Source organism: Eurytemora carolleeae, unplaced genomic scaffold (genome assembly GCF_000591075.1).
Source record: "Eurytemora carolleeae unplaced genomic scaffold, Eaff_2.0 scaffold116, whole genome shotgun sequence".
Taxonomy (NCBI): Eukaryota; Metazoa; Arthropoda; class Copepoda; order Calanoida; family Temoridae; genus Eurytemora; species Eurytemora carolleeae.
Window position 1 is genome coordinate 54,421 of NW_019396247.1, and position 26,736 is coordinate 81,156.

General features: G+C 32.8%; 2 protein-coding genes and 1 long non-coding RNA gene across 3 annotated transcripts in view; 2 read left to right on the forward strand and 1 right to left on the reverse strand.

The window, feature by feature from the left end:
- Window positions 1–9,908, forward strand: LOC111699318 (dynein intermediate chain 2, ciliary). The gene is made up of 8 exons (XM_023469960.1): window positions 1–135; window positions 3,187–3,270; window positions 4,167–4,277; window positions 4,737–4,803; window positions 6,610–6,712; window positions 6,856–6,906; window positions 8,512–8,587; window positions 9,718–9,908. The coding sequence occupies exons 1-8, from the start codon at window positions 96–98 to the stop codon at window positions 9,906–9,908; spliced, it is 723 nt and encodes a 240-aa protein (XP_023325728.1). The 5' UTR covers window positions 1–95.
- LOC111699294 (dynein intermediate chain 1, axonemal) overlaps window positions 8,502–26,736 on the forward strand; it is a 21,526-nt gene continuing 3,291 nt past the window's right edge. Inside the window, exons 1-8 of the mRNA XM_023469929.1 lie at window positions 8,502–8,574; window positions 19,352–19,465; window positions 20,091–20,262; window positions 20,630–20,704; window positions 21,762–21,897; window positions 22,507–22,600; window positions 23,826–23,894; window positions 24,682–24,752. Of these exons, the coding sequence (XP_023325697.1) occupies window positions 20,136–20,262; window positions 20,630–20,704; window positions 21,762–21,897; window positions 22,507–22,600; window positions 23,826–23,894; window positions 24,682–24,752 (572 nt within the window). The 5' untranslated portion in view covers window positions 8,502–8,574; window positions 19,352–19,465; window positions 20,091–20,135. The remainder of the gene's footprint in view (window positions 8,575–19,351; window positions 19,466–20,090; window positions 20,263–20,629; window positions 20,705–21,761; window positions 21,898–22,506; window positions 22,601–23,825; window positions 23,895–24,681; window positions 24,753–26,736) is intronic.
- On the reverse strand, window positions 13,141–15,083 carry LOC111699295 (uncharacterized). Its single transcript, XR_002764721.1, has 3 exons — window positions 15,007–15,083; window positions 14,307–14,416; window positions 13,141–13,583 (listed from the first exon to the last, which is right to left on the reverse strand). It is a non-coding gene; the product is annotated as an uncharacterized LOC111699295 (long non-coding RNA).

The following is a 26,736-nucleotide window of genomic DNA, read 5'->3' on the forward strand; positions in this document are numbered from 1 at the left end:
CCTACTCCTACTACTACTCCTACTCTTACTCCTACTCCTACTCCTACTCCTACCGAATATATATATGTAGATGGAGCTACACCACACGTTCCTTCATGCCTGTAACAATGATTGAAACATTAATAGACCATCTAGGAAATCAGATCAGTAAAATAGAAAACAATTTAATCTGAGTTGTAATTAAATGGATTATCATGTAATTAAATGTGACCCTCAATAATAAAAATGGCATGTCAAATTCACACCGCGGTATCCTTGAGACCTTAATCAGAACAATACTGTGGAAGATAATGGCGTAAAAAGTGTTTAATTCTTATAATTCATCCATCCATCGTCCCTATACTAGAGAATCAACAAGTGTGAATAATCAATTTTTAAAAACAGAAACATGGCTATGTATATTTCATTCTTGATCAGACAAAGTTTTTAAGATAACCGTTGTGAATCGGACATGTCACTCTTAAAATAGAGAAAACTTGAAATACCGCATCTACAGTTCAGGCTGAAATACCGCGTCTACAGTCCAGGCTGAAATACCGCGTCTACAGTCCAGGCTGAAATACCGCGTCTACTGTCCAGGCTGAAATACCGCGTCTACAGTTCAGGCTGAAATACCGCGTCTACAATCCAGGCTCAAATACCGCGTCTAAGTTCAGGCTGAAATACCGCGTCTACAGTCCAGGCTGAAATACCACGTCTACAGTTCAGGCTGAAATACCATCCAGGCTGAAATACCACGTCTGCAGTACAGGCTGAAATACCGCGTCTACAGTCCAGGCTGAAATACCGCGTCTACAGTCCAGGCTGAAATACCGTGTCTACAGTTCAGGCTAAAATACTGCGTCTACTGTCCAGGCTGAAATACCGCGTCTACAATTCAGGCTGAAATACCGCCTCTACAGTTCAGGCTGAAATACCGCGTCTACAGTCCAGGCTGAAATACCTCGTCTACAGTCCAGGCGGAAATACCGCGTCTACAGTCCAGGCTGAAATACCGCGTCTACAGTCCAGGCTGAAATACCTCGTCTACAGTCCAGGCTGAAATACCGCGTCTACAGTCCAGGCTGAAAAACCGCGTCTACTGTCCAGGCTGAAATACCACGTCTGCAGTTCAGGCTGAAATACCGCGTCCACTGTCCAGGCTGAAATACCTCTTCTACAGTCCAGGCTGAAATACCGCGTCTACAGTCCAGGCTGAAATAACCAGAATGTCTTTTATTTTCTCACATAAGAGTACGATAGGTTTCAATGAAAATAAAAAGGGTAGAAATGTCTGAAAAAAAATGCATAATACAGAATCTAATGAAAATTTAAAATCTAATGCTGAGTCAAAACAGTGTCTACGATAAAACAGTTCTGGCAGAATTATTTTTTTTGCTGTCATTCTTATCATAACATAAATTATAATTTGGAGACAGGATCACAATTCACAAATAGCCAGAAGTAGCTGAACCGCTCAGATGTAGTTCAACCCCCTTTCTTGCGCGCTGGTTCAAGCTGAAGTGAAGTGATTTACCCCGTCTACTGGGTTTAACCATGTCTCGCTAATCATTAAATCTAGATCTCTGTTAAGGTCTAAACCATATTTCTATTTAACCTGGTAAATTCTTCTTGATATTCTTATATATTTAAAAACCAGTTTATCTAATAATGACAAGTCAAAAGTTTTAACAAATGTTACCGAAACAAAAAATTACAATTGTTTTTTAAAAATTTGTGGCAGCCGGGCTTTTTTAAGCATCGAATATTCAAGTTTCATATTTTTTTAATCTTTTATAAAAAGAATAATTGGCCTTCATTGAAACATTTCATTTCTGATTTTACAATATATGTACTTTTTAATTTTGTAAATTGTTAATATTTTTTATCGCATCTTTAAATTTTGCGCTGCAGCCATAATTCATAAACCACCCAGCAAAATTGAACCCGACTTTGATATTATTTGAAGCTAGACAAATATAGATAATTATTATTGATATGCACTACACTTTTTCAGGGAGTATTCGTGAAAAATTTAAAAGGGGGTTTACGCTGATATCGAATTGAACTCGATATCTATGGCTACTATTTTACTTCTATCTTTTGCCAATGTAATAAGGAGAAAATGGTTAAAAACGTTTCATACCGAAGAGCGGTGGAGGTGCATTATGTTACCGTAGATAATTCAATTTAATTTAAAAGTAAACAAACAGAGATTACAAGTTATAAATGTTGAATTCCGAAATAGTTTAAATATCATAAACTTTAATTAACTGCTCTCAATATTTCAGGGGTTTTAACCAGCGGGAAAAAATCGTTCTCAAAAATTAAAAATATTATGAAATTTAAACTACATAAGAATGCTTTGAACTAAATTCGACATTTATAATTTGTAATATCTGCATGATCAGTTTTAAATCTAACTAAATTATCTACGATCTGAGTGGAATAATGCAACTCCGTCCGTCCGTCCGTCCGTCCGTCCGTCCGTCCTTTATTATGATTCGTTTCTAACAATCATCTTCTTCTAATCAAATTCTATTCGATATTAGCTTTTACCCCACTTCCTTTTTCGAGAACACTCCCTTTAAGCACGTGATTGATGACAAATATTAAAACGTGGGTAAGGTCAAGTTAAATATGTCAAAAAATGCATATTCTCCAAGTTCAACGTGATTTAGTATTAATTTGATAAATGCAAAATTCTGATATATATATATATTTAGATATACTTGATTTAGCATTTTCATACTTTATTGTGAAAACACTTTAGAGAGTTTTTATGTATTAAGTCGGTTAATGAGCTAGAAGGACAGACTAAAAAGAATGATAATGCGCAAAATGGAAAAATATGAAGTAAACTAAACTCAAAAGTTTAGAGTAGACATATTTGATTTTTATAAACAGACATGAATTCTAAATTTTATTATTGTCACGTTAGCCCTTTTTCTTTTTGCGAAGTAGGATTTAATCATAATTAGAAGATTCAAATTTCATTTTGCATAATTTAGTTATTACATAATAAATAAATAATTGAAGAAGACTTGAAGCTTCATTTTTCTTTTTTCCAAAAGTTAAGAAAACTTTGCGGCCAAAAACTTTAACACAACTTTTAATACTTAGAGTAGAGTCCTATATAAACAAGATCTGCTCTAAGCAGATATTGAAAGTTGAGTCCGGCCTATATTACCATGATCTGCTAAGCAGATATTGAGAGCAGAGTTTTGCACAAAGAATCTGCTGAGGCTAAAGAGCAGATAAAACTCTACGGTGAACCTAAATCTATTCTTGGTAAGTAGATCGATATTTTCGTGAAATTTACAATTAAAAATGAATATATATTCGCCATTAATACTTTCATGTCATGATTTTTTTAAGGATATTTTTGGATTCACACTTGGCAGTAGGCAGTATCATTTATTGTAGTTTAACTAGAAATTCAAGTTCGTTGCAAAGAAAGAAAAAATGGAAATTTCTAGGAACGACGTCTAAAAACATTTAAAGTTTTCTAATTTTTTAAATAGTTAATTTGGACAGGTTAAATGATTGGGATATCACTGATGATCATTCGGTTTATATTAGGGTTTCCAGCGAAAAAGGAAAATCATTTCGCGAAAAAATGCAAACTTTTCGCGAAATAAAAAATGCGAAAATTTCGCGAAAAATATAATGCAAAAAAGATTTTTTTGCTCAATTAATTGTTACAACGCCATATGTTTTCGCTGAAATTTTCGCGAAATGCGAAAAAATGTTCGCGAAATTTTCTTTCGTTTTCGCATTTTTTGCTCCATTCCTTTTCGCAAAAAAAGTTTGCGTAATACGAACTAAAATTTTCGAATTTTTTCGCGAAACGTTTCGAAACCCTAGAACTCATATAGTGTATGATCCATACGTACGTCCATCTATTTTTGCCAACACTCCCTTTAAGTCGACTTGGTTGACCAGTAATTCAGTTTGCTTTTGCAAATCTGAAAATAAGAACTTTTGCTGTTTCTTGGAGGTTTAGAGGCAGATGAAAAGAAACATTTTGGTTTACAATGGTCGACAGAATGAAGTAAAAAAAAAGCCGACATAATTAAAAAAAATAGTGCCTTTGCTGCCGTTTAGTTAGCATTCATAACTACAAATGGACTGTTCTTCAAAATTATCTAAAAATCGCTTTATATTCTATAGACTACTGTATTTAGATTGGGAACAGGAGAAGAAGAAGAGGAAGAAGAAGAGAAGAGATTCTGAGGAAGAAGAAGAACAAGTTGAACACGTTCCATCTAGTCTAGCAAACCAGTTCAAGAATATAGGTCCGTCAAGTTGAACATATTCTAGTCTAGCAAACCAGTTCAAGAATATAGGTCCGTCAAGTTGAACATATTCTAGTCTAATAAACCAGTTCAAAATATAGGTCTGTCAAGTTTAACATGTGGGATAAACTGTATAATGTCGGCTACCTATTCCATTGTTTTATGGTTATCACTGTAGGTCAGAGAAAGGTTTAAACCTAAAGAATTTGACTTTAATGTCGAACTGAAACTCATATTTCTTTCAATCAAAATATCTTATTTAGTTTTTGATGCAGTCTTATCTTTGTAGGCAATGAAAAAGCAAGTTTAAATCGGTAGGATTAATTAAAACCTTTAATTTAAGAAAAAAGCGAGAAAAAAATCTCTAAAGTCGCATTGTAGGAAACCTTAAACTTTTCAAAACATTTCTAGGTTTTTTAAGGTTGTTCTTTTGCTAACTTCATTTTATGAATATTTTAGAGCGAGCAACCCAAACCTTAAATAGTGGAATTACACATACTGAAATGCAGACAGAGCCACCTCCCAGGTAAAATAAAATATGTCCATTATCCCCCCCCTTCCTCACAAAAAATTTTATATTGATAGTTCATCTCATTTCGAGAAATCCAACATAATATTTTCCATCAAATATATTTGTTTTATGCATAGAATAATAACAATACAGATAAGACACAGACACTAGATGAACTAGATTTAGGGGGTTTTCGTTCACAATAACCCTATGGACGAAGCCAAAGGAGTTAAGCGCATGCTGAGTTGAATTACAAGACAGAGAGAGAGCATGCGCGTAACCCCTTAGGGCTTCTGCCTCAGGGTTATTGTGAACGAAAAAACCTTACATCTTTAAAACGAAATCAAGCGATCTGGTTTGTTATTATTCTATGGCTCTCTGAATCAGATGAATCAGATTCACGTTATTGGAGGTTTCATTTTTTCCCGCTGCAGATATATTTGCACAGCATTTAAGTGCTTAAAACGATCTGAATAGAAATCAAGGGTGGTTATTTATCATATTTGTAACATGTTATATACAAGGTAATATTTGATCAATTTTTCTATTTAGCATTATAACTTTGATAATTCTTAACGAGGTTATAGTGTACAGAGTGATAATGTACGCTAATCCTTTACTAATTGTAAAGGCCATCAACCATACCGAGAGCGTACTGCATATATGTTTATTATAAGGAGATTCTGGCTTAACCTATAGTATATAAATATTAGTAAACGTTTGTAAGTGTACAGTACAGCTAACTGAGCACACAGGTAGAAAACTATCATCCCGCTGATAATTCTCCTTTATATAGATACAAAGCTCAGTTATCAAAATTTTAAAATACGATCTAAAGGCTGATTTTGTAAATCGTTGTATAGACACATTTAGAGTAAAGGGACTGTCCACATAATAACTTGTGACCCTTTATTAACATAGTTACAAGTCCGTCTTGGGACGTTGCCCTGTATTTAAACCTTTGATGGAGTTATTTTTCTTTTTTTATTGAAAATTTATCAATTTTAATGTCAGTTTCTCTGCAGAGGTGAATTTTTGAAGTATAAGGAGGACGTAAGAAAATTTACAAAATTGCTCTTTTCTAGATAAACAACGATATCTTCCTTGACCGCTAATCCGACAAAGGTTTGTGGAGTACCCTGTAGACTCGGGAGTGAAATAGTTAAAATAAAGGGATAAAGGGAACTTAAAATTACGTCGAATTTTAATTTAATAGATTAAAAGCAACTAAAAGTTATCCTGAAAACCCTTCAAAAAAAATATCCTTACAACAACAAAATACAAAAAAAACGAAACTTCTTACTTTACTCATGTACATTGTAGATGACTAAGTGAAACATTTTCATAACAATACTTTTTATAACGATTTTGCCGATTTTACAGTTTATTTTAGAATTTCGGAGCAATTGGAAAATTTTATAGAATGTCGTCTTTACAATTACAATAATAAAAATAAATAAATAGCCATGAAATATGTGGGAACAGCTTTAAAGGGCTTCATACAATTATTGAATTAAAAACTAATTATCATGATTCCATTATCAATAGGAATTAGAAAACGACATTTTATAAAGGAATTGAGTTTTTGTCACAAACTCTGATTGTCTAATTTCTAATCACTATATCTTTTGAACCAAATGTTGCAGACCTTAGATATTTCAAACTAAGAATTCTGCTAGATCAAATAATCTGAGTTTGAAATATCAAAGGTTTACAACATAGAGTTTTAAAGATATTGAGGTTTAAATATTGGATTTTGTTCCAAAGACTCAATTCTTTTGTTCGATTTCTCTGAATTTCTGGGTTAAACTATATTTGTAGGTCTAACTTCTGTGAGACTGTCAATCAATGGGTTATCTACGAGCAGTATGATATGTACGAGAAAATGAAGGAAAAGGAAGAAGATACAGAAAAAATGAAAAAGGAAACGTTTTAGTTTTCAAATGGAACTGAAATAAAAACCACACAACGGGAAACATTTGCCACAATTGCATTTGGGTTTTGTTGCACATGCAATATGGTTCAAATATTAGAATAGTTTTTTAATAAACTAAAATTTCGTTGCAGAATGCAGATCAAAAACCAGAGAAAAGAAAACTTCATTCAGATACAGTCAAGGTAGTCCTTTATATTGATATACAGTCAAGGTAGTCCTTTATATTCAAATAAAGTCAAGGTGGTCCTTTATATTGATATACAGTCAAGGTAGCTTTATAATATACAGTCAATGTAGTCCTTTATATTCAAATACAGTCAGGTAGTCCTTTATATTCAAATGATATAATTATTTAATATAAATATAGAAATATAAATCTTTACTTAATGAAATCATCGATATTTAACCCCATCCCGATTGGGCTATTTTTGTGCAATAAAGATGAGATTGGGGGAGAGGGGTGTTTCCCATCCCCATATAATATTGCCCTTAGAGTTGATATAGGGGAGTGTGATAAATGTCCCTAGTCCAACTTTTCAAGGCCTGCTAATTAAAAAAAAGATAGATGGTTACATTGGTTAGGGTGCAAGGAAGGATTTTAAAAAGTTCAAAAAGTACGACGGAAAAATGTTTAAAAATAAATATTTTGTTTTGGCTGGGGGACCCCCCCCCCCTGACGTTTTTTGAAGATAACTCGAAAAGCTGTTCAAATTTTTGACTTTTCTAACTATCACATGTCTTTAAAGAGAATTTGCACATTTTCGGTTTTTCTTGAATTCAAAGGAATTGAGTTTTGGCCACAAACTTTTATTTTCTAATCACTATATCTTTGGAACCCGATGCTGTAGACCTTTGATATTTCAAACTTTGAATTATGTTAGATCAAATAATCATAGTTTGAAATATCAAAGGTTAACATCTTTAGATAGTAGAAATATAGGGATTAGACTTTTTGAGTTTGTGGCAAAAACTCAGTTCCTTTAGTTTTAGAAAATTTTGCAATTTTTTTGCATATTTGAATTTTCCGTGGCAAGGGCTATATAAAAATGTATAATATTTCATATTTGGCGCACTTTTTGTTATTGCACAAATTTTGCTTAATAACTTGATATTGCAATAAATATTTGAAATTTTGCAAATTTTCAAATTTTGTAGATTATTTGAGTAGAGCGCAAGGGCTTTCCAAAAATGTATCAAATATTATAGATTTGTATCACATTAAGGAAATAGAGGGAATATTTTGGGTAAACCAGATGCAGCCTGAAAAGGGTTAATTTATGAAACAGTTATTAACAATTTCTGATTTGTTGGAACGTGAAGTTAAAAAGGTGAAAAACTTTTAGCGTTCTAATGTCAGCCGTTTTTAAGTTATAAAACATTAAACTTGAAATCTTTAATTCAATTGAAACTTTTTTTTCAATTTACAAAAATTTTATATTCCATTTATGCCCTAACGTGGCCCGATTCTTTAAAAATAGTTTTATCTGGAAGGATTAGACACTGAAAAAAAACAATATTGAATGGACGAGGATTTCGAGGGGGCTCGGACGAGAACATGAAGAGAATGTGGCTCGGACGAGAAATTGTTTTGGTTGCCCTTCCTCCCCTCCTTTATCTCAAACTCAGATTTTCAAAACCGATATGTTTTCTGCCTGATGGTGTAAATATTTCAAATTTAGATTAATTGTTTTAACACATTTCAAAGTTTGAATTAGCTCAGGTCTACCAAATATAATTTGTGAAAAAGAATCAATTTCTTGACAGACCAAGTAATATTTTTAATCTAGGATAACGAGGGGACTCTTCTTCCTTTGTGGAAATTCTGGTTTGAAAAAGCAAATGAGCTTGAGGTAATCTTTACAGGTTAAAAAAAAAAATTTTGAAGTTACAATTACAAATTATAAACACAATGTTAGGAATATCTGAGACATTTTAGTATTCCTAACATTATTTGAACTAAACAAAGGAGGAGGTGAACTATATGCAACATGTCTATAGTACGACTTTGTGACCTCATAGATTCTCTAGTTCTCTAAGCTATACAAATTTTTACAATTATCAGAATTAGATCATGGGGGTTACATTGACTCTCAAACAGCCATGTATATATCACAAAAGACCTTTCTAACTGAAACCTGAACGGGCAAGCCCTGGGTACTCAGATTCCAGTAAGCTGGATTTTAAGTTTTCAAATGTATAGCACAGGTAAATTTCCAGTAAGAAGGCTTTTCAGATTTTTTCATCATACGAGCAATGACAACAAAAAACAGCGACAGTTAAAATGGGAGGAGGAACACTGTATAATGGATCTGAATCCTTTTACTCTTGATCCGCTCCAATGTACGCAAATGTTGTCTCCTGAGATAGATAACAAACCTAATATGACGTCACTGAAGAGGCAAGAGTTAAGTCATATTAGGGTTTTATCTATCTATCTTAGGAGACGACATTTACTTACACAGGAGCGCATCGGGAGTATTATATCATGCAAGAATTTCACATGGTAAACTGTAAAGTAGGTTACACAACATTGACTCCTTCAGACATGTATATATCAGAAGAGACCTTTCCTAACTGAAACCGAAACGGTAACCAGGGTACTCAGATTCCTGTAAGCTGGAATTTAAAATGTAAAGCGCAGGTAAATTTCTTGTAAGAAGGCTTTTGAGAGTTTTTCATCTTACAAGCAATGACACAAATAACGGCCATAGTTATAATGAGGGGACGAAGCCCAAGCAGCCATGAACCAAGGGGTAAAATATCCGAACCCTGTGGAAAGTCTCCAAACCCTGTGGAGAAGGTTTTTATAAATTGAATTAAGATGCAACTGACCTATAGTTTAATAGACCTACAGCAGCTAAAAAGCAGCTGGAAACCCATTTGCAAGTAGGTCAGAAGTGCAATAGAGAGGATATGCGTAGGTTGAAAAATATCACAACTATAAATCAGCTCCAAACCCAGTTAAATCCTTCTCTAAAACAACTTTATACTAGGATGGAACCTTTTCCGAACCAACTCTTACCTAGATTCAATTCTTCTCCAAACCAACTTTAACCTAGATTCAATTCTTCTCCAAACCAACTTTACACTAGGATGGAACCTTTTCCGAACCAACTCTTACCTAGATTCAATTCTTCTCCAAACCAACTTTAACCTAGATTCAATTCTTCTCCAACCCAACTAGCAAGAAACTCTATTATTTTGATCACTATATTTTTGCAACCAGACGTCGTAGACCTTTAATATCCTTTCTTTGTATGATGAATCTCTTCTAAAATACAAGATTACCCACAAAGGATGAGAAACTCTTTAAAGGGAGTGACCGGCTATGTAAGGTAGTTGAACTGAGTATGTAGTGTTGTGGAAAACTTCTTTCGGTTTCATTTGAGACATTTTAAACTTTTTAAAGATCTGTAAATCCTGAGTTTGAGCGCAAAATCGACGTTAAGAACTCCTACTTTGGGGGTGGATACATTTTCAGAATTAGTTTCTTTTTAATTATTAAATAACGACGACGATAAATAAAGTAAAAATTATACAGTAATCTTATTAGATGGTTAGGAACATATTTCTCAAAAGAAATTTTTCAATAAATTAATGCTAGAATCGATTTTATCGTTTTCACCATTATATTGAATTTCTTATTTTCTTTGAATTTATTCGCAGATTTCTTCAAATGTTGTCTTTTCAATAGTATTCAAGTAAATCTGCAAAAAATCTTTGTGAATAATGAAAAACCGAATAATGAGAAAATAGAAACTCATCCTGTTCCTAAACAAATAATTAGTTTACTGTAGATTTTTTTTACATTTTATGTCGTCGTTATTTAATAATTTTAGAAAACTATCCACCCTTAAAGTGGGAGTTTTGAATGTCGAATTTGCAGATTTATAGATCTTTAAAATGTTTTAAATGTCTCAAATTAATCAGAAAGAAGTTTTCACCAACACTGCATACTAAGTTCAACTACATAGCTTACACAACCGGCCACTCCCTTTAAGTACAACCATTTGAATGTAAGAAAATTGTGAATGTAAGAAAAGAGACAGAATGCATTCCCTACAGTCGTCTCTGAAATCTCATCCTGGGGGACATATAGGTTACTTTGCATGGTGCTATAGAAACGGATCAACACGAAATCGTCCAAAAAATTTGGGCCCGATCGGAAGACATAGTTTTTATAGGTACGGTTGTGAATCTGACAATCCACTCTATCAATTAAGGTTCACAATAAATTACATTCACCGTCCCTTTAAGTTGTGCCTCAGGCCATAATAAATATAAAGAGTTGCTATTGTATTTCTATCTCTTTATGGATTTTTTTCATTTCTTTACAGTAACAATTTCTAACAATCTTTGGATAGAATAAAATACAAAGACAACAACTTTGAATTATCACGCAGAAATAGTAAGAAGGAATGCTAATTCCTTATAAACATTTTTAAATAGTAAAACTGAGTTTTTGCCACACACTCAACTGTTCTAATCCCTCTATCTTTGCAACCTAATGGGGAAAACTATTTATTCTAAGCTTAAGTTATTTGATCCAACTGAACTTATAGTTCGAAATATAAAAAAACTAAACATCAGTTTGCAAGACTTTGTGGCAAAATCTTACTTCCTTGCCTTTTTATTATATGAATAATTAATCTTTTTCATCTCACTTTACAATTTTTAATTTTTTTTTGTGGTTTTTGATTTAATTGTTAATTCATCGTTCAAACTGAAGAAGGTTAAAANGTTATGGTTTTGGCTACTCTACTCTCAATATAACCCTGTTCTTGGTTTGTTATGGTTTTGGCTACTCTACTCTCAATATAACCCTGTTCTTGGTTTGTTATGGTTTTGGCTACTCTACTCTCAATATAACCCTGTTCTTGGTTTGTTATGGTTTTGGCTACTCTACTCTCAATATAACCCTGTTCTTGGTTTGTTATGGTTTTGGCTACTCTACTCTCAATATAACCCTGTTCTTGGTTTGTTATGGTTTTGGCTACTCTACTCTCAATATAACCCTGTTCTTGGTTTGTTATGGTTTTGGCTACTCTACTCTCAATATAACCCTGTTCTTGGTTTGTTATGGTTTTGGCTACTCTACTCTCAATATAACCCTGTTCTTGGTTTGTTATGGTTTTGGCTACTCTACTCTCAATATAACCCTGTTCTTGGTTTGTTATGGTTTTGGCTACTCTACTCTCAATATAACCCTGTTCTTGGTTTGTTATGGTTTTGGCTACTCTACTCTCAATATAACCCTGTTCTTGGTTTGTTATGGTTTTGGCTACTCTACTCTCAATATAACCCTGTTCTTGGTTTGTTATGGTTTTGGCTACTCTACTCTCAATATAACCCTGTTCTTGGTTTGTTATGGTTTTGGCTACTCTACTCTCAATATAACCCTGTTCTTGGTTTGTTATGGTTTTGGCTACTCTACTCTCAATATAACCCTGTTCTTGGTTTGTTATGGTTTTGGCTACTCTACTCTCAATATAACCCTGTTCTTGGTTTGTTATGGTTTTGGCTACTCTACTCTCAATATAACCCTGTTCTTGGTTTGTTATGGTTTTGGCTACTCTACTCTCAATATAACCCTGTTCTTGGTTTGTTATGGTTTTGGCTACTCTACTCTCAATATAACCCTGTTCTTGGTTTGTTATGGTTTTGGCTACTCTACTCTCAATATAACCCTGTTCTTGGTTTGTTATGGTTTTGGCTACTCTACTCTCAATATAACCCTGTTCTTGGTTTGTTATGGTTTTGGCTACTCTACTCTCAATATAACCCTGTTCTTGGTTTGTTATGGTTTTGGCTACTCTACTCTCAATATAACCCTGTTCTTGGTTTGTTATGGTTTTGGCTACTCTACTCTCAATATAACCCTGTTCTTGGTTTGTTATGGTTTTGGCTACTCTACTCTCAATATAACCCTGTTCTTGGTTTGTTATGGTTTTGGCTACTCTACTCTCAATATAACCCTGTTCTTGGTTTGTTATGGTTTTGGCTACTCTACTCTCAATATAACCCTGTTCTTGGTTTGTTATGGTTTTGGCTACTCTACTCTCAATATAACTTTGAGTCTTGATTCAAAAACTTAACTTTATTTTAGCTAACTAAGAATACGGTTCAGCAAGCGAATGAACTGCTCTACCTGAAGGGTCGAATCTAGAACACATAATAAACTGCTTGCTAACATCAAAGACTAACTGAATTTTATTTCATTTTCATTTTATTTTGGATGTTTTTTAGTTTGGATGTTTATTATCCTTAAGTTTATTAATTTTTCAATAATTGTGTCTAAATAATTTCTCATTTTCTTTTATTTATTTAGGAAACTGCAAATCAAGGGAACCTGATGGCGTTTATAGTTTATGTTATTTTTATTTTTAAAAAGAACTTCTTAATCTTAATATTAAAAATTATATTTTAAATCAATTTTTATTTCTAAAGGCTTTAAATGATAATTTCATTAAGCTTAAATAAAAGCACTCAGACTCTAGGATGGCCATTTTAGGTAATTATTAGAGTAACTTCAAGATTTAATCTGGGAAAATTAAGCCTGAAAATAACAGGACTAAGCTTGAAGGTTTTGTTTCGGGACTATGGATGGGTCAACCTACCGAACAATCCAGAGATGATTTAAAGGATGTACAGGAAGTGGAAGTCTTAAGCTACACAAAATTCCAGAAGAAATTCTGTGGAGAAGCATTTTTCGGAATGTCTTCATTTAAAACTGAAAAACTATTTAATTAAATTATCACAATCGTTCGGCTCAGGTGATTCGTGGTGATTCTTGCCGCGTCCTGGTATCCGGCACAAGTTTACAACTTTGCATCGTCAATTCCGCCATATGGTACGCAATCTAAAGAAAAATATATATATATACTATGTATTCTATATACACACTTTGATTGGGTGTCTGTTTGGTTTTCTGTCTGTTTGTTTTTAACCAATCAACGTCAAAACGGGTGAAACGATCGGGCCCAAATTTTTTGTGGCACCTCATGGTGATTATGGATGATTGAATTTTCAAAAATTTGCCAGTATCAAAATTCGATTTTTGAAAATTTTGAAAATCTACGAATTTTGTTTTTGTTTTGTTTCACATTCCATACAAAGAGAAAATGGTCACAATTGAAATAGAAGAATGGCGTGAAGCACCATAAAAGCCTAGTAAAATTCATCTAGGATCTAGGATAAAAAGCTATTAATCTAGGTTCTAGGAAGATCTAGGATAACAAGTTTTGAATCTAGGTTCCAGAAAGATCTAGGATGAAAATTTATGAATCTGGGTTCTAGGAAGATCTAGAATGAAAAGTTATGAATCTAGGTGCTAGGAAGATCTAGAATGAAAATTCATGAATCTAGGTTCTAGGAAGATCTAGAATGAAAATTTATGAATCTAGGTTCTAGGATGAAAAGTTATAAATCTAGGTTCTAGGAAGATCTAGAATGAAAATTTATGAATCTAGGTTCTAGGAAGATCTAGGGTGAAAAGTTATAAATCTAAGATCTAGAATAAAAAATCAAGAATCTAGTTCCTGGGAAGATCTAGGATGAAAAGAAATGGATCTAGAATGTAAACCTGGTGTTGGGTCATTTTGTTTCTAGTTTTGAATTCGGCTCCGCAGAACCCACATTGGTATCCGTCCCAACCCTGCAGCTTATATTCACAATCCTTATACTTTCCCATACCTAAACAATATTAGTCAAATCTATATATAATATATATATACTTTGCTTCTCTGTTTGTTTGTTTGTGAACCGATCGAACCTTCAATTTTAGAGGCAACCCAAGGAAGGTAACGGATGCTTAGAATTAAAAAAATTACCTCCAAAAAATTTAGATTTTCGTAAAACAAAATTGACCAAGATTACAGACCCATGATTCCCCAATTGTGATAAAAAATTCGCGCATTTTCATCTCAAAAGTCGATAAAAATGTGTTCAACTATTTTTTCGAGAAATTAAACATTTTACTCGACCAATTTTGCCTAAACATATTTGGTTTTAACAAAAACAAAATTTCCTTAACTTCCCTGTAAAGTAGATGAAAATAATAGTTGAAATAGTACATTTGTCAATCATATCTTTTTCTGAATTATTATTGGAAAATATAGACCATGCAAAATTTAATCAAACTGAGTTTTGTCAAAAACTCTTACTTACAAACCAATGTCGGTACACCTTTGATATTTCACATTATGAATTCTGTTCGATCAAATAGTTTAAAATATCAAAGGTTGATTACAGATTGTCATAGTTTAAACAGAAGAGAATAGTACCTTGAGAGCAATCCTTGTAAGTGTTGATACCGGAGAGAGCTTTAGGATTGATGGAGTAAATAATAGATCCTGGTAATTATATAACAGCCAGCGGTCAGTGTATAATACATTTCTTACGCCAATTGACCGCCATCCCCCTTTTTTACATTTTTCTTAATTCCCCTAATTACTGGAATTATTACCCCCTGCCCTCTCACCTCACCCCGTTAATTAATAATCATGGCAGCTTTAAAATTTTTGAAATATCAGATTTTTTACCATTAAATTGGTCTGAATACCTAAAATGACCTCAATTTTTTAACATAATTTATAATCTACAAAGATCTATCAATTTATTGGTATAAATATATGTACATTATGATATACACGATGACACAGAACTCAGGTAAGACCAAAGAAAGATTCCACATTTACATTGATGAATATTTTTGCCTGAATCTATTTTCATGGATATACAAAGTATTTAAAAAAATGTTCATTAAAAATCCTTGATATTACTTTGCATCATAAACATTTTTTTTATAAATGCCTCACATATAAAATATTTTATAACCAAATAATAGCTTTTTGAATCTGGAAACTTCTAAATAAAATATCAAATTTTCTAAAAATATATTAAAATCTTCTAAATGATGTATCAAAAAATTCTTAATAATATATCAAAATGACGTGTTCGAGAATCTTCGATGATCTATTTTCATAATAAACCCAATGTAGATTTTAATTAAACTGATAATAGAATATTTCCCCCTGCAGTTTCAATATAATAAAATTGGCCTAACTGCATGGCGGGAAAAATGGAGAGGTATTCAGGAGACTGTCATGTGTTATTTCAGTTAACCTTCTGGCGGACCCGATTCAGGTTCCCTTTAAACTGTTATATAATTTACTGTGTTATAGTTATCGTGGTTTTTTAAGGCTTAAAAAGTGGTTAATTCTGGCAACTAACGCCATTGTCTCTCTAAGTAGAAATCTGAAAGTAGCTTTCAAGGAGAAACCACAATTAAAAATAATATTTAAAAAGAGAAACATGGATTATAGTCTTGCACATCCATGGAGGTCACTTAAAACTACGTCTTCAGGTCTTTTAGATATAAAAAGTTAACAATTGTTAATTTTAAATACATGGCAGTTTACAGGGGTCTATACCATTGTCAAATATTTAAGAAAATATGCATGTTATATAGGCAAAAAGTCTTTTTTCATATCTTGATTTTCAAGTTTTGTATGATTTTTTTACTGGTCAGAACGATTATTTAGTTCAACCGCTTATATCATATAAACTTAGATAAAGTAAAGGTGAGATTGCTATCTTATACAGGGTGTCCCAATAAACATGGGAATTCAGTGACGAATCTAATATCGTCTTTTTTAATGATTCTTTGATTTAGTATAGTGATACCTACTGAGAAAGCTGTAATCTGTAAGAGTTTCGTCAGCTATGTTCACATTTTTTTTGTTTATGTTTTGACTGCATACGGTTGTACTTAGTAAAACAAGAAAATTACAGTATTCAAACAGTAAACTTATCCGTCTTCACTGTTCATTATGCGGAGACATTATAGACACATCTTTACATGTCTTTTACCCTTTTCATAAAATAAACTCTAGCAGACATAATAATATTATGGCTTTTGAAATTAGGTATTACAATGCTAATTCATAACAAAGACAATATCTAATTCGTCACTGAATTCCCATGTTTTTTAGGACACCCTGTATGTTTTCTTTCATAACCCTTCTTATTAAAGTGCTACTGAGATAATCAAAGATGTATTGAACTTCTTATATGTAACCAGATAAATTTGATCAAGCTATAGGAGCTACAAGGTCACACAGTCACTTCAGTAAAGTCGCATAAATTTGACCTTCAGTTTAGTTTGCAGTACTAAATAATTTAGCTCTTCGCTCTTTATTATATATAAATGTTTTTATGTTTACTAGCTGGCCCAACGGTTGGACCAAATTGGCAGATTTTTTTAGTGAACCCATGTATAGGTACCCCGGCTAAAATTTTTTTTAACTTTCACAGGCAACGCTGGCCATATTATCAAAAATTGTAATCGTAAAACGGCGGGAGTAACTTTGTGCGTTTTAAACCAAAAAGTTAAAAAGACAACTCCTTACGTTTATAGATTGTTGAATTATAGAAAAAAACACGTGATTGAGTTCAAATAAAAGAATGTATCTCACCCTGGTTAGTCCAGTCAGGGATGAACTCCTAATTACAAAATTCCCAATGCAACAAAACGACCCTGTAACAAAACTACCTTTGTATTTTTCGTGGATTAATCATGATAGTTTATCTTCACGCTTTAATGCCAAAATATATTTATTAAAATTTTGAATTATTTTCAAAACCTTGAGAAATTAATGACATTTGTTTGCATAACTTTTTATTAACACATAGGTTCAGCCTGCTTCTGAAAAGTCTCATAAATTTTTAAGACATGTGTCGACTTTAGGCTTTGATTTTGACCCTCTTAATCACTTTTCTGTAGCCCTTAATACATGTACATTTTAGCATTGTTGTTAACTTTGGTTTTTAAGAAGCAATTGGCAAAATTTTCATCGATTTATTTTAGGAGCTTGAGACTTTTAAATCACAGTGAGTTTATAAGCCAAAATATTTTTGCTGGGGTAGCAGAGAAAGACAAATCTTTAAAATCAATGATTTCATATTTTTTTATTTAAAGGGAGTGTTCGCGAAAAATGAAAGGGGGTATAGGCCNCCCCGGGCTTACATGATCGTTTTCTCTGGCAGAGGTGGTTGCTGATCCCGGGGAGGGGTTAGAAGCCAATGGGACGGGGGGTAAGCACCAGTGTTGATATATATCGGTTGACCGGCAACATTATAAGCCATGGGTTACCAGCAGGACCAGTATATAACTTCAACAAATCCTGATTATCTTCAGTTCTCCAAGATCAGTCAGAGCCATCAGTAGCTTGGAGATATCACTTGCTTTACTTGATATTAGTTTAGGATTAACATATCTCAGTGATAAAGTAACAATTTATTATTACTGGGTTTTGTTCTCTTCAAACTGATATCTCCATACTATGTTTATTTAATTTTATCCTTTTTGTACAATATTCAATATTCTACAATATTCGTAGATCATAAGGTCTTTTAATTTTCCTAGTTCTGGAGGAACAAGTAGCATGTGCGATTGTAAAATATTCTCACTGGTTCATGTTCTTCCCAAACTAAACCTTAATCTTTTATATCAACAGTTTCTGATCTTATTGGTAGTGTTACTCTTAACATAAATAGTTTTGTCTGTCTAGGTTATGTACTGTGAATATTGTTTACATAAATATCAGAGCTACATAACCTTTACAAATGTAAACCTACTCTTAACTAAATAAAGTCTTGATTGAACAAGACTTCAATCCAACGTAATAACCTACTGTAGATAGTTTTAGGCAATGCTATTTAGGTAAGAAAATACCATGCAGTTCATATTTAAATATTTAAACCGAAAAAGAACTTTATTATCTTTTAAGAAAAATTTGATATTCGCATGAATGTAAAAATATATCAAAAAATGTATTCTCTAACGCTATTTTAGTACTTTAACATAAAGAGATACCCACAAAGGATGAGACTTCAGAGACAAGCGGAATTGTACGGAATTGGTTTAGTCAGTTTTCTTGCATTCAGGGTTCCCCATGGCCAAACCTTGCTTATTTCTGTGATGACTCATTAAGCAAACCACTAAAATACTCAATTGAATGCAGAAACAAAAAATCAAGCTTCAAATCGTTATTTATAGAGTTTTGGGTCGTCTTCGCAGTCTCATCTTTTAAAGGTGACCCTGTATTATGTTTCTGCATTTCGTCGCATTATAATAATTATTGCCATTCTGGTTTTAATTCAATTCCATTTTCTTAAATTTGTATTTCAGTTTTAAATTTTGAAGTTTAAAAAAATTCAAAAGTACTAAATTTGTTCAAAATGATTCATAAAACACAAGGCTTAGTAAAAATCACTGTTTAATAAGTAAAACATTTTTTTTCAGAATTAAGTTTTAAAGAAAATTGATATCATTAAGTATTTAAATTCTTCTAGCTGGATAAGAGGAGATTCCTTGTAAAGATTTAAGTTCATTCCAAAACTTACAGTTGCAACAAATAATTGAACATAAATTCAAACTATTAAAGCATTTTAATAAAAATACACTTTGTTAGTTTATTAGATAGAAATGCATATGTCAAAAAGTATTTGTATTTTTTTCTTAATATTACTGAAACAATTTCACATGAGAAATTTTATCCGATGAATAAAATAGAATTTCCATAACTTCCCTGTAAACTGGACGATAACTATTTATAACTGTCCTAGGTTACAGCTTTGTGCTGGAATTTCCGCTACACTGATCTGTTTGCAGCAGGGTTCGGTTCCTACGATTTCTACAATCAAAATATTTCAGGATATATCTGTCTATTCTCTCTTAAGGTAAAGTAAAAGATTAAAGTCAACAAGGACTAAAAATTCTTATTCCGTCACTTAATTTGTTTAAAATCCGTCCTACACTGAGTTTATATTTGAAATCCGTCCTATACAGAGGATTAACATTTACATTTACAAAAAGTAATATGAAGTAAATATTTTACACAAGGATCCTTTAAACAGAGGATTTACAATTTACATTTATATGATATGCAAGTTATTAAGTGTAAATATGATACACACACAGGGATTTTACACAGACAACTTGCAATTTTCATGTAAATTTACGCTTTCTATAGGTGCAAAATACACACAGGTCTCATTCCAGTCCTCTAATGGTAGAATCCGTTCTACCCTGTAACTGTATTCAGAATCCGTCCTACCCTGTAATTGTATTCAGAATCCGTCCTACCCTGTAATTGTATCCAGAATCAGTCCTACCATGTAATTGTATTCAGAATCCGTCCTACCTTGAGATTATATTCAGAATCTTTCCTACCCTGAGTTAATATTTTGAATCCGTCCTACCCTGTAATTGTATTCAGAATCCGTCCTACCCTGAGTTTATATTTTGAATCCGTCCTACCCTGAGTTTACATTTTGAATCCGTCCTACCCTGATTTTTATTTAGAATCCATCCTATCCTGAGTTTGTATGCGAGGCCGATGTTGGAGTAATGTGTGTTGACATCCACCCTCAACATCCTCATATGGTAGTTGCTGGCCTTTATGATGGTAATGTTGCTGTGTATAATCTTCAAACTAAACAAGGGAAACCATCCTACCTCTCCCATCCACACAACGGTATATCTAACTTAATAAAAACATTCTTGCCTTGTCGTTTTTTATTTTGGGATAAACCTGACCTTCTTGGAAACCAACTTTATGATCGACTATAGGCAGAGTTTAAAATTATTATTTTTTGCCTTTTCTTCTCTTTTTTGGCGTTGGTGTTTTTTGGTTGGTAAAAGTTGGGGGATAATCACTTAACAGAAATTTTTTGTACTCTTTTGTAAAATTGAGAAGAAACTTGTATTGCTGTATTACAAGTTAAAGTATGAAAGAACACCAGAAAATTCCTTTGCCATGGATTTATGAGAGCTGTTTTATAGGCTCCCTGGATCTTATTTTTATTTGTCATTTTTTGAAGTAGCTACATATTTTTTCTCAGGGAAACATAAAGAAGTAGTTTGGCAAGTGAAGTGGGTTAAAGATAATCTGGACGGATATCTTAACTTTTACTCAGGTATTCTTTACTTAATAGTTAGATAATGTATGATCTATAAATAATCTGGACGAATATCTTAACTTTTACTCAGGTATTCTTTACTTAATCATAGTTAGATAATTTATGATCTATAAATAATCTGGACAAATACCTAAACTTGTATTCAGGTATTCTATACTCAACCTAAATAAAGAATCTAGACAGATATCTCAACTTTTATTCAAATATTCTATACTCAACCATAAATAAATTATCTAGATAGATATCTCAACTTTTATTCAGGTATTCTATACTCATCCATAAATAAATAATCTAGATAGATATCTCAACTTTTATTCAAATATTCTATACTCAACCATAAATAAAGAATCTAGACAGATATTTCAACATTTACTCAAATATTCATTACTCAACCATAAATAAAGAATCTAGACAGATATCTCAACTTTTACTCAAATATTCTTTACTCAACCATAAATAAAGAATCTAGACAGATATCTCAACTTTTACTCAAATTTTTTTTACTCAACCATAAATAAAGAATCTAGACAGATATCTCAACTTTTATTCAAAAATTCTATACTCAACCATAAATAAATAATCTAGATAAATATCTCAACTTTTATTCAAATATTCTTTACTCAACCATACATAAATAATCTAGATAGATATCTCAACTTTTATTCAAATATTCTTTACTCAACCATTAATAAATAATCTAGATAGATATCTCAACTTTTACTTCTGTATTCATTAATCACTTTAAGGCAGATAATTTGGCAATTATTCTGTAAATATAGCTCTTGTTCTCTAAAGATTTTACAAGTGGAGTGTAACCTCGAGTAACCTTTAGAAGTAGAGTGTAATCTCGAGTAACCTCTATAAGTGGAGTGAAACCTCGAGTAACCTCTACAAATGGAGTGTAACCTCGAGTAACCTCTACAACTGGAGTGTAACCTCGAGTAACCTCTACAAGTGGAGTGTAACTTCGAATAACCTCTACAAGTGGAGTGTCATCACTTTACAGTCACTGTTCTTAAAACGTTTTTTAGCCCACGAATTATATGTTCTTTAGTCGCCGGTGACGGACGAGTGACGAACTGGACAATAGTAAAGACGAAATTATGGTTTAATGACGAGTTGAAGATAAACTTTAGTAAGGGACTTGTCAATTCTGATAATTCGTCCAACCAACTAATGGACAGTGGCAGGTACTTAACAGAAAAAAGATAATCATATTAAAGGGACTGTTAAACTAAACTAAAAAGGGGGTTTAGGCGGAAGCCTGAACAATTTAGGAGTTGATCACGACCAATACTAGTTCTATTTGATTTCCCTGTCTCGAGAAATTGATATAAAACTGTGTAAAAGTTATACAAAAACTTCTATGTTTGTTGTGGCATAACTGATGAACCCTGGACCAAAATTTGAATAAGATTTTGATTTTGAACCACGAATATGTTTTAGCTTGTGTTAAGAATTCTAAGTTGAGCAGCCCTTGATTTCTAAACAGAAATTTTGGTTTCCAAGCAAAACTTGATTTAGAACAATATAATCTAAAATCAACTGAAGTCGATAAATATTCAAAGATCTCAAGGTCGTCATCAGATTTTAATTCTTTGTCTAGGTAACCCTAGACCGAATTTAATGAATTGGCGAGGTCGCTCAACTACTACGACCGGTTCAAATCCTTATGAATATATTCAACTGTTTATTTGGTGATTCAGGATTTGAACCGGCGGTAGGTAGTTCAGTGACGTAGCTCCAATTAACAAAATTCGGTCCCCTCTCGCTGCTATATTTACCATTTTATACCCTAGAGCATTAACTTTTAAACCTGATGATGAAACCTTATTCTTGGTTGGTACAGAGGAGGGAATAGTACACCTAGCTACTACACAGTATTCCTCCCAGGTATATATATAGTGCAGAGGAGGGAATAGTACACCTAGCTACTACACAGTATTCCTCCCATGTATGTATACAGTACAGAGGAGGGAATAGTACACCTAGCTACTACACAGTATTTCTTCCAGGTATATATATAGTACAGAGGAGGGAATAGTACACCTAGCTACTACACAGTATTCCTCCCATGTATATATATAGTACAGAGGAGCTGGAATAGTGCACCTAGCTACTACACAGTATTCCTCTCAGGTATATATATAGTACAGAGGAGGGAATAGTACACCTAGCTACTACACAGTATTCCTCCCATGTATATATATATATAGTACAGAGGAGCTGGAATAGTGTACCTAGCTACTACACAGTATTCCTCCCAGGTATTTATATATACAGTACATAGGAGGGAATAGTACATCTAGCTACTACACAGTATTCCTCCCAGGTATATATACAGTACAGAGGAGGGAATAGTACACCTAGCTACTACACAGTATTCCTCCCAGGTATATATATATATAGTACAGAGGAGCTGGAATAGTACATCTAGCTACTACACAGTATTCCTCCCAGGTATATATATAGTACAGAGGAGGGAATAGTACACCTAGCTACTACACAGTATTCCTCCCAGATATATATATATAGTACAGAGGAGCTTGAATAGTACATCTAGCTACTACACAGTATTCCTCTCATGTATATATACAGTACAAAGGAGCTGGAATAGTACACCTAGCTACTTCACAGTATTCCTTCCAGGTATATATATAGTACAGAGGAGCTGGAATAGTACACCTAGCTACTACACAGTATTCCTCCCAGGTATATATATATAGTAAAGAGGAGCTGGAATAGTACATCTAGCTACTACAGTATTCCTCCCAGGTATATATATAGTACAGAGGAGGAAATAGTACATCTATCTACTACACAGTATTCCTCTCCGGGGTTAGTCTCATTCTTTATAGGTAACCCTGTAAGTAGTACAGAATACTGTGACCTTTCTAGGTTTTTAAAACGTACTTGTTCGACTCTTGCACTTGGTAGCCAAGACTGGACAGTACGAGTGAATGTATATTCATGTTGTACCGGCTTGGATCCTGCAAGTGTAAAGTAAGAGAGCATCGTTTATAAAAACTTTTCCTTTTTGTTACATCCATGTATATGAATTTCCATTTCATATTTCCTTCGGTTCAGATTTATTTCTACTATTGCATATTTGTTTTAGTTCTTGATGACTTATCCTGCACATTCAACTCCAATCAACAACCTGCACTGGAATCCATACCTACCTGAGGAATAATATTTTATCTTTTTCCCGTCTTTGTAACAACATTACCGAGCTAGCATTACCCCAATCTAGGGAGGTTAAGGTATTTTAAAACCACCCGCTCTGTAAAATTTTCGAGAAAACATTTGCGCATTTTCATCTCAAAAGACGATTATATTTTGTACAACTTCTTTTTCGGGAAATTAAAATTTTTACTTAATTACGGGTTCCCTCGACCAATTTTCTTTTCAAAAGTAATATTCCATTAACTATCTTGTAAAGTAGTTGTACAAATTTATTATTTTTATTCAGAGAGTATACAAAAAAAGAGGGATTATTTTATCCAAAGAGGATCAATATTAGCAGAGTTTCTAGGATTACTTTGATTTGGCGATCAAAATTATATTAAAGTTTCGGTTATTTAGGTTTAAAATCATTTGTGAAATCTTGATGAGAATATTTAGGTTTAAAATCATTTGTGAAATCTTGATGAGAATAAATAAGTGTTATAGAAATTCTACTGTTCAACAATTAATAGAGACTGATAATAATAAAATTTTAAAAATTTAATGAATAAAATTTGAAGAAGTTATGATATCGCAAAGCATCACCAGTAAATCAGCATAAAATAAACTTTCTTGCTAAATGTAAACAATATCAATAATCAAATTTAAAAATAAGAAAATTTAATGCAAAACCTTTAGACATTTAAATTCACCTCTGAAATTTTGTTATGTTTATAATAAAATAATAGAAACAACTATTTATTTTCAAAAACCGGTAAACTAATCAAATAAATGTTATTTTAACCAAGATATTTCTGACTTGTGCTTCAGAGTTTGTTGTTAAAATATTTCATAGAAACTCAACTAAACCAATTCTCAGGTAAGGTTTAATAAAATGTGATTATAAACTAGATATCAACATGAGGAGGATTGAGCAACGGAGTGCTTACGGTTCGGTTCAAAGGAGTTCAACACGGTATTATCTTTATACAAACTAGGGCAACGCCAGTAGCGAAACATTCAGTCACAATACGCTTTAGGGCGTTTCTAATCTTTGAGTAGAGTCTGGTTTCAAATTCTTTTCCTAATCTTCTCTTAATGCCCTAAAGGGAAATTACTGGGGAGTATATAGGGGAAGTTGTTTTGATTTTAAGTATTCAAAGTTCTTAAACCATGCAGGGGGCAGCCAGAAGAAGGTCTACGTCTGAAGGGGAGGGAGATAGATTGAGTACTACCTTGAATTTGCCAGAAGCTGTACAATTTTTTTTTAAACAAAATATTTTTTTTTATTTTCGTAAACATAGTTAGTTTCACAGCATTTTAAATATATTATTACTATTTATAAACAAAAAAGGTATTTTATTTTACAATTATTTTGGCTATTAATTCATAGCTAGAATTACAGTTAATAAGGTTTGAGATATGCAACGATATGGATATGCTAGAGCAAACAAAAGATTGGTAGAAAAATTCAAACTAAAACAGGATTATATTAGGAGGTATAAGTTTTATAATATTCTCAAAAGAAAGATCAATTTGGGTTATCCGAGGTTCAATAAATGTTTAAAATGCGCCGATATATATACGCGTTTGAGATTGACATGGAAAGTTAACCCATACATATTGGCTCGTTTGACCCACGGATATATAATAGAATGGATGGATCATAGACGAGTTTCGATGTAATTTTCTGGGTGGGGTGTTATGCAGTACATTGGAGTTCTAGCAGACAATGGTCCCTGGACCAGCTCTTGCATAATTCCTTTCTTATTTAGCCAAACAGTTATACTCCACTGAATTTTAGAAGGGGGGGGGGCGGTTCGTTTAATTCCCCTGTGTAGTTTTCAATGTTTAAACTTTATTTCAAAGATAGCTTAATTATCGTTGCCCCCGACCTTTTTAAAGGCTTTAACATAAATAACACTGAGGATTCAAAATAATAAATATATTTTTGACTAAGAGTAAGAAGGTGGGGGGGGGGGCGAAGCCCCTTCTACTAAGAATAACACTATAAATGCCACCCACCCTTGAAAGTTACGCAGGACTATAAAGTATACAGCAGGAATGATTCATATTTTTTCTTCAGCTTAATCCTATAAAGGCTGGAGGGGGGGTCTGAATCTATGTACAGCCTTAGAGTTCAGGTATAGGGTTGCAATGAGAGGTGATGGGGAGGCGTTAACCCCCCCCCCCCTTCCAGTCTATGGTTAACATTATAGCCATATTCGGGTGTCCCAATAAACATGGAAATCAAGTCTTAACTTCTTAATTGTCTTTGTTCCACAAGGCATTATTCAGTAAACACAAATTAGTATATTTCCAGTATTAACTTCTGACACATAAACACTAGTCTCAGGATTTCTAAAATTCAAATCTGCAAAATCAATAACATTTTAAAGGATTAAATATCTCCATTAATTTTGAAGAAAAAAGGAAGACCATATTTTGGAAAGCCCAGTTTTTGTTACACTCTAACTTAGTCATTCTTCAATTATTGAAAATTTAAAATCAATTTTCCCAAGCTGACAAGATTAGATTGTCATCTATAATGTTCTAATTATTTTTTTCACTTACAATATATATTCAAAAAAGGCCAAATTTTTTATTTAAAAAAATATTGTTTATAAAATATTGATAACAATAATGAGCTGAGGGATTCTTCCTTCCTACTAATTTTTGAACAAGATCAACTTGGACAGGTTCCAGATGAGTTAATAAAGTCAGGATGTTTTAACACATCTCTACAGAATTCAATTGCGTCTGCTACCGAATCTGACAAAACTTGTGTCGCTAAAAACACTCGCATTTTTAGCCGATGGTAAAAGATATGATCATTCTTTACTTTATTCGCTAGATGCAATTTT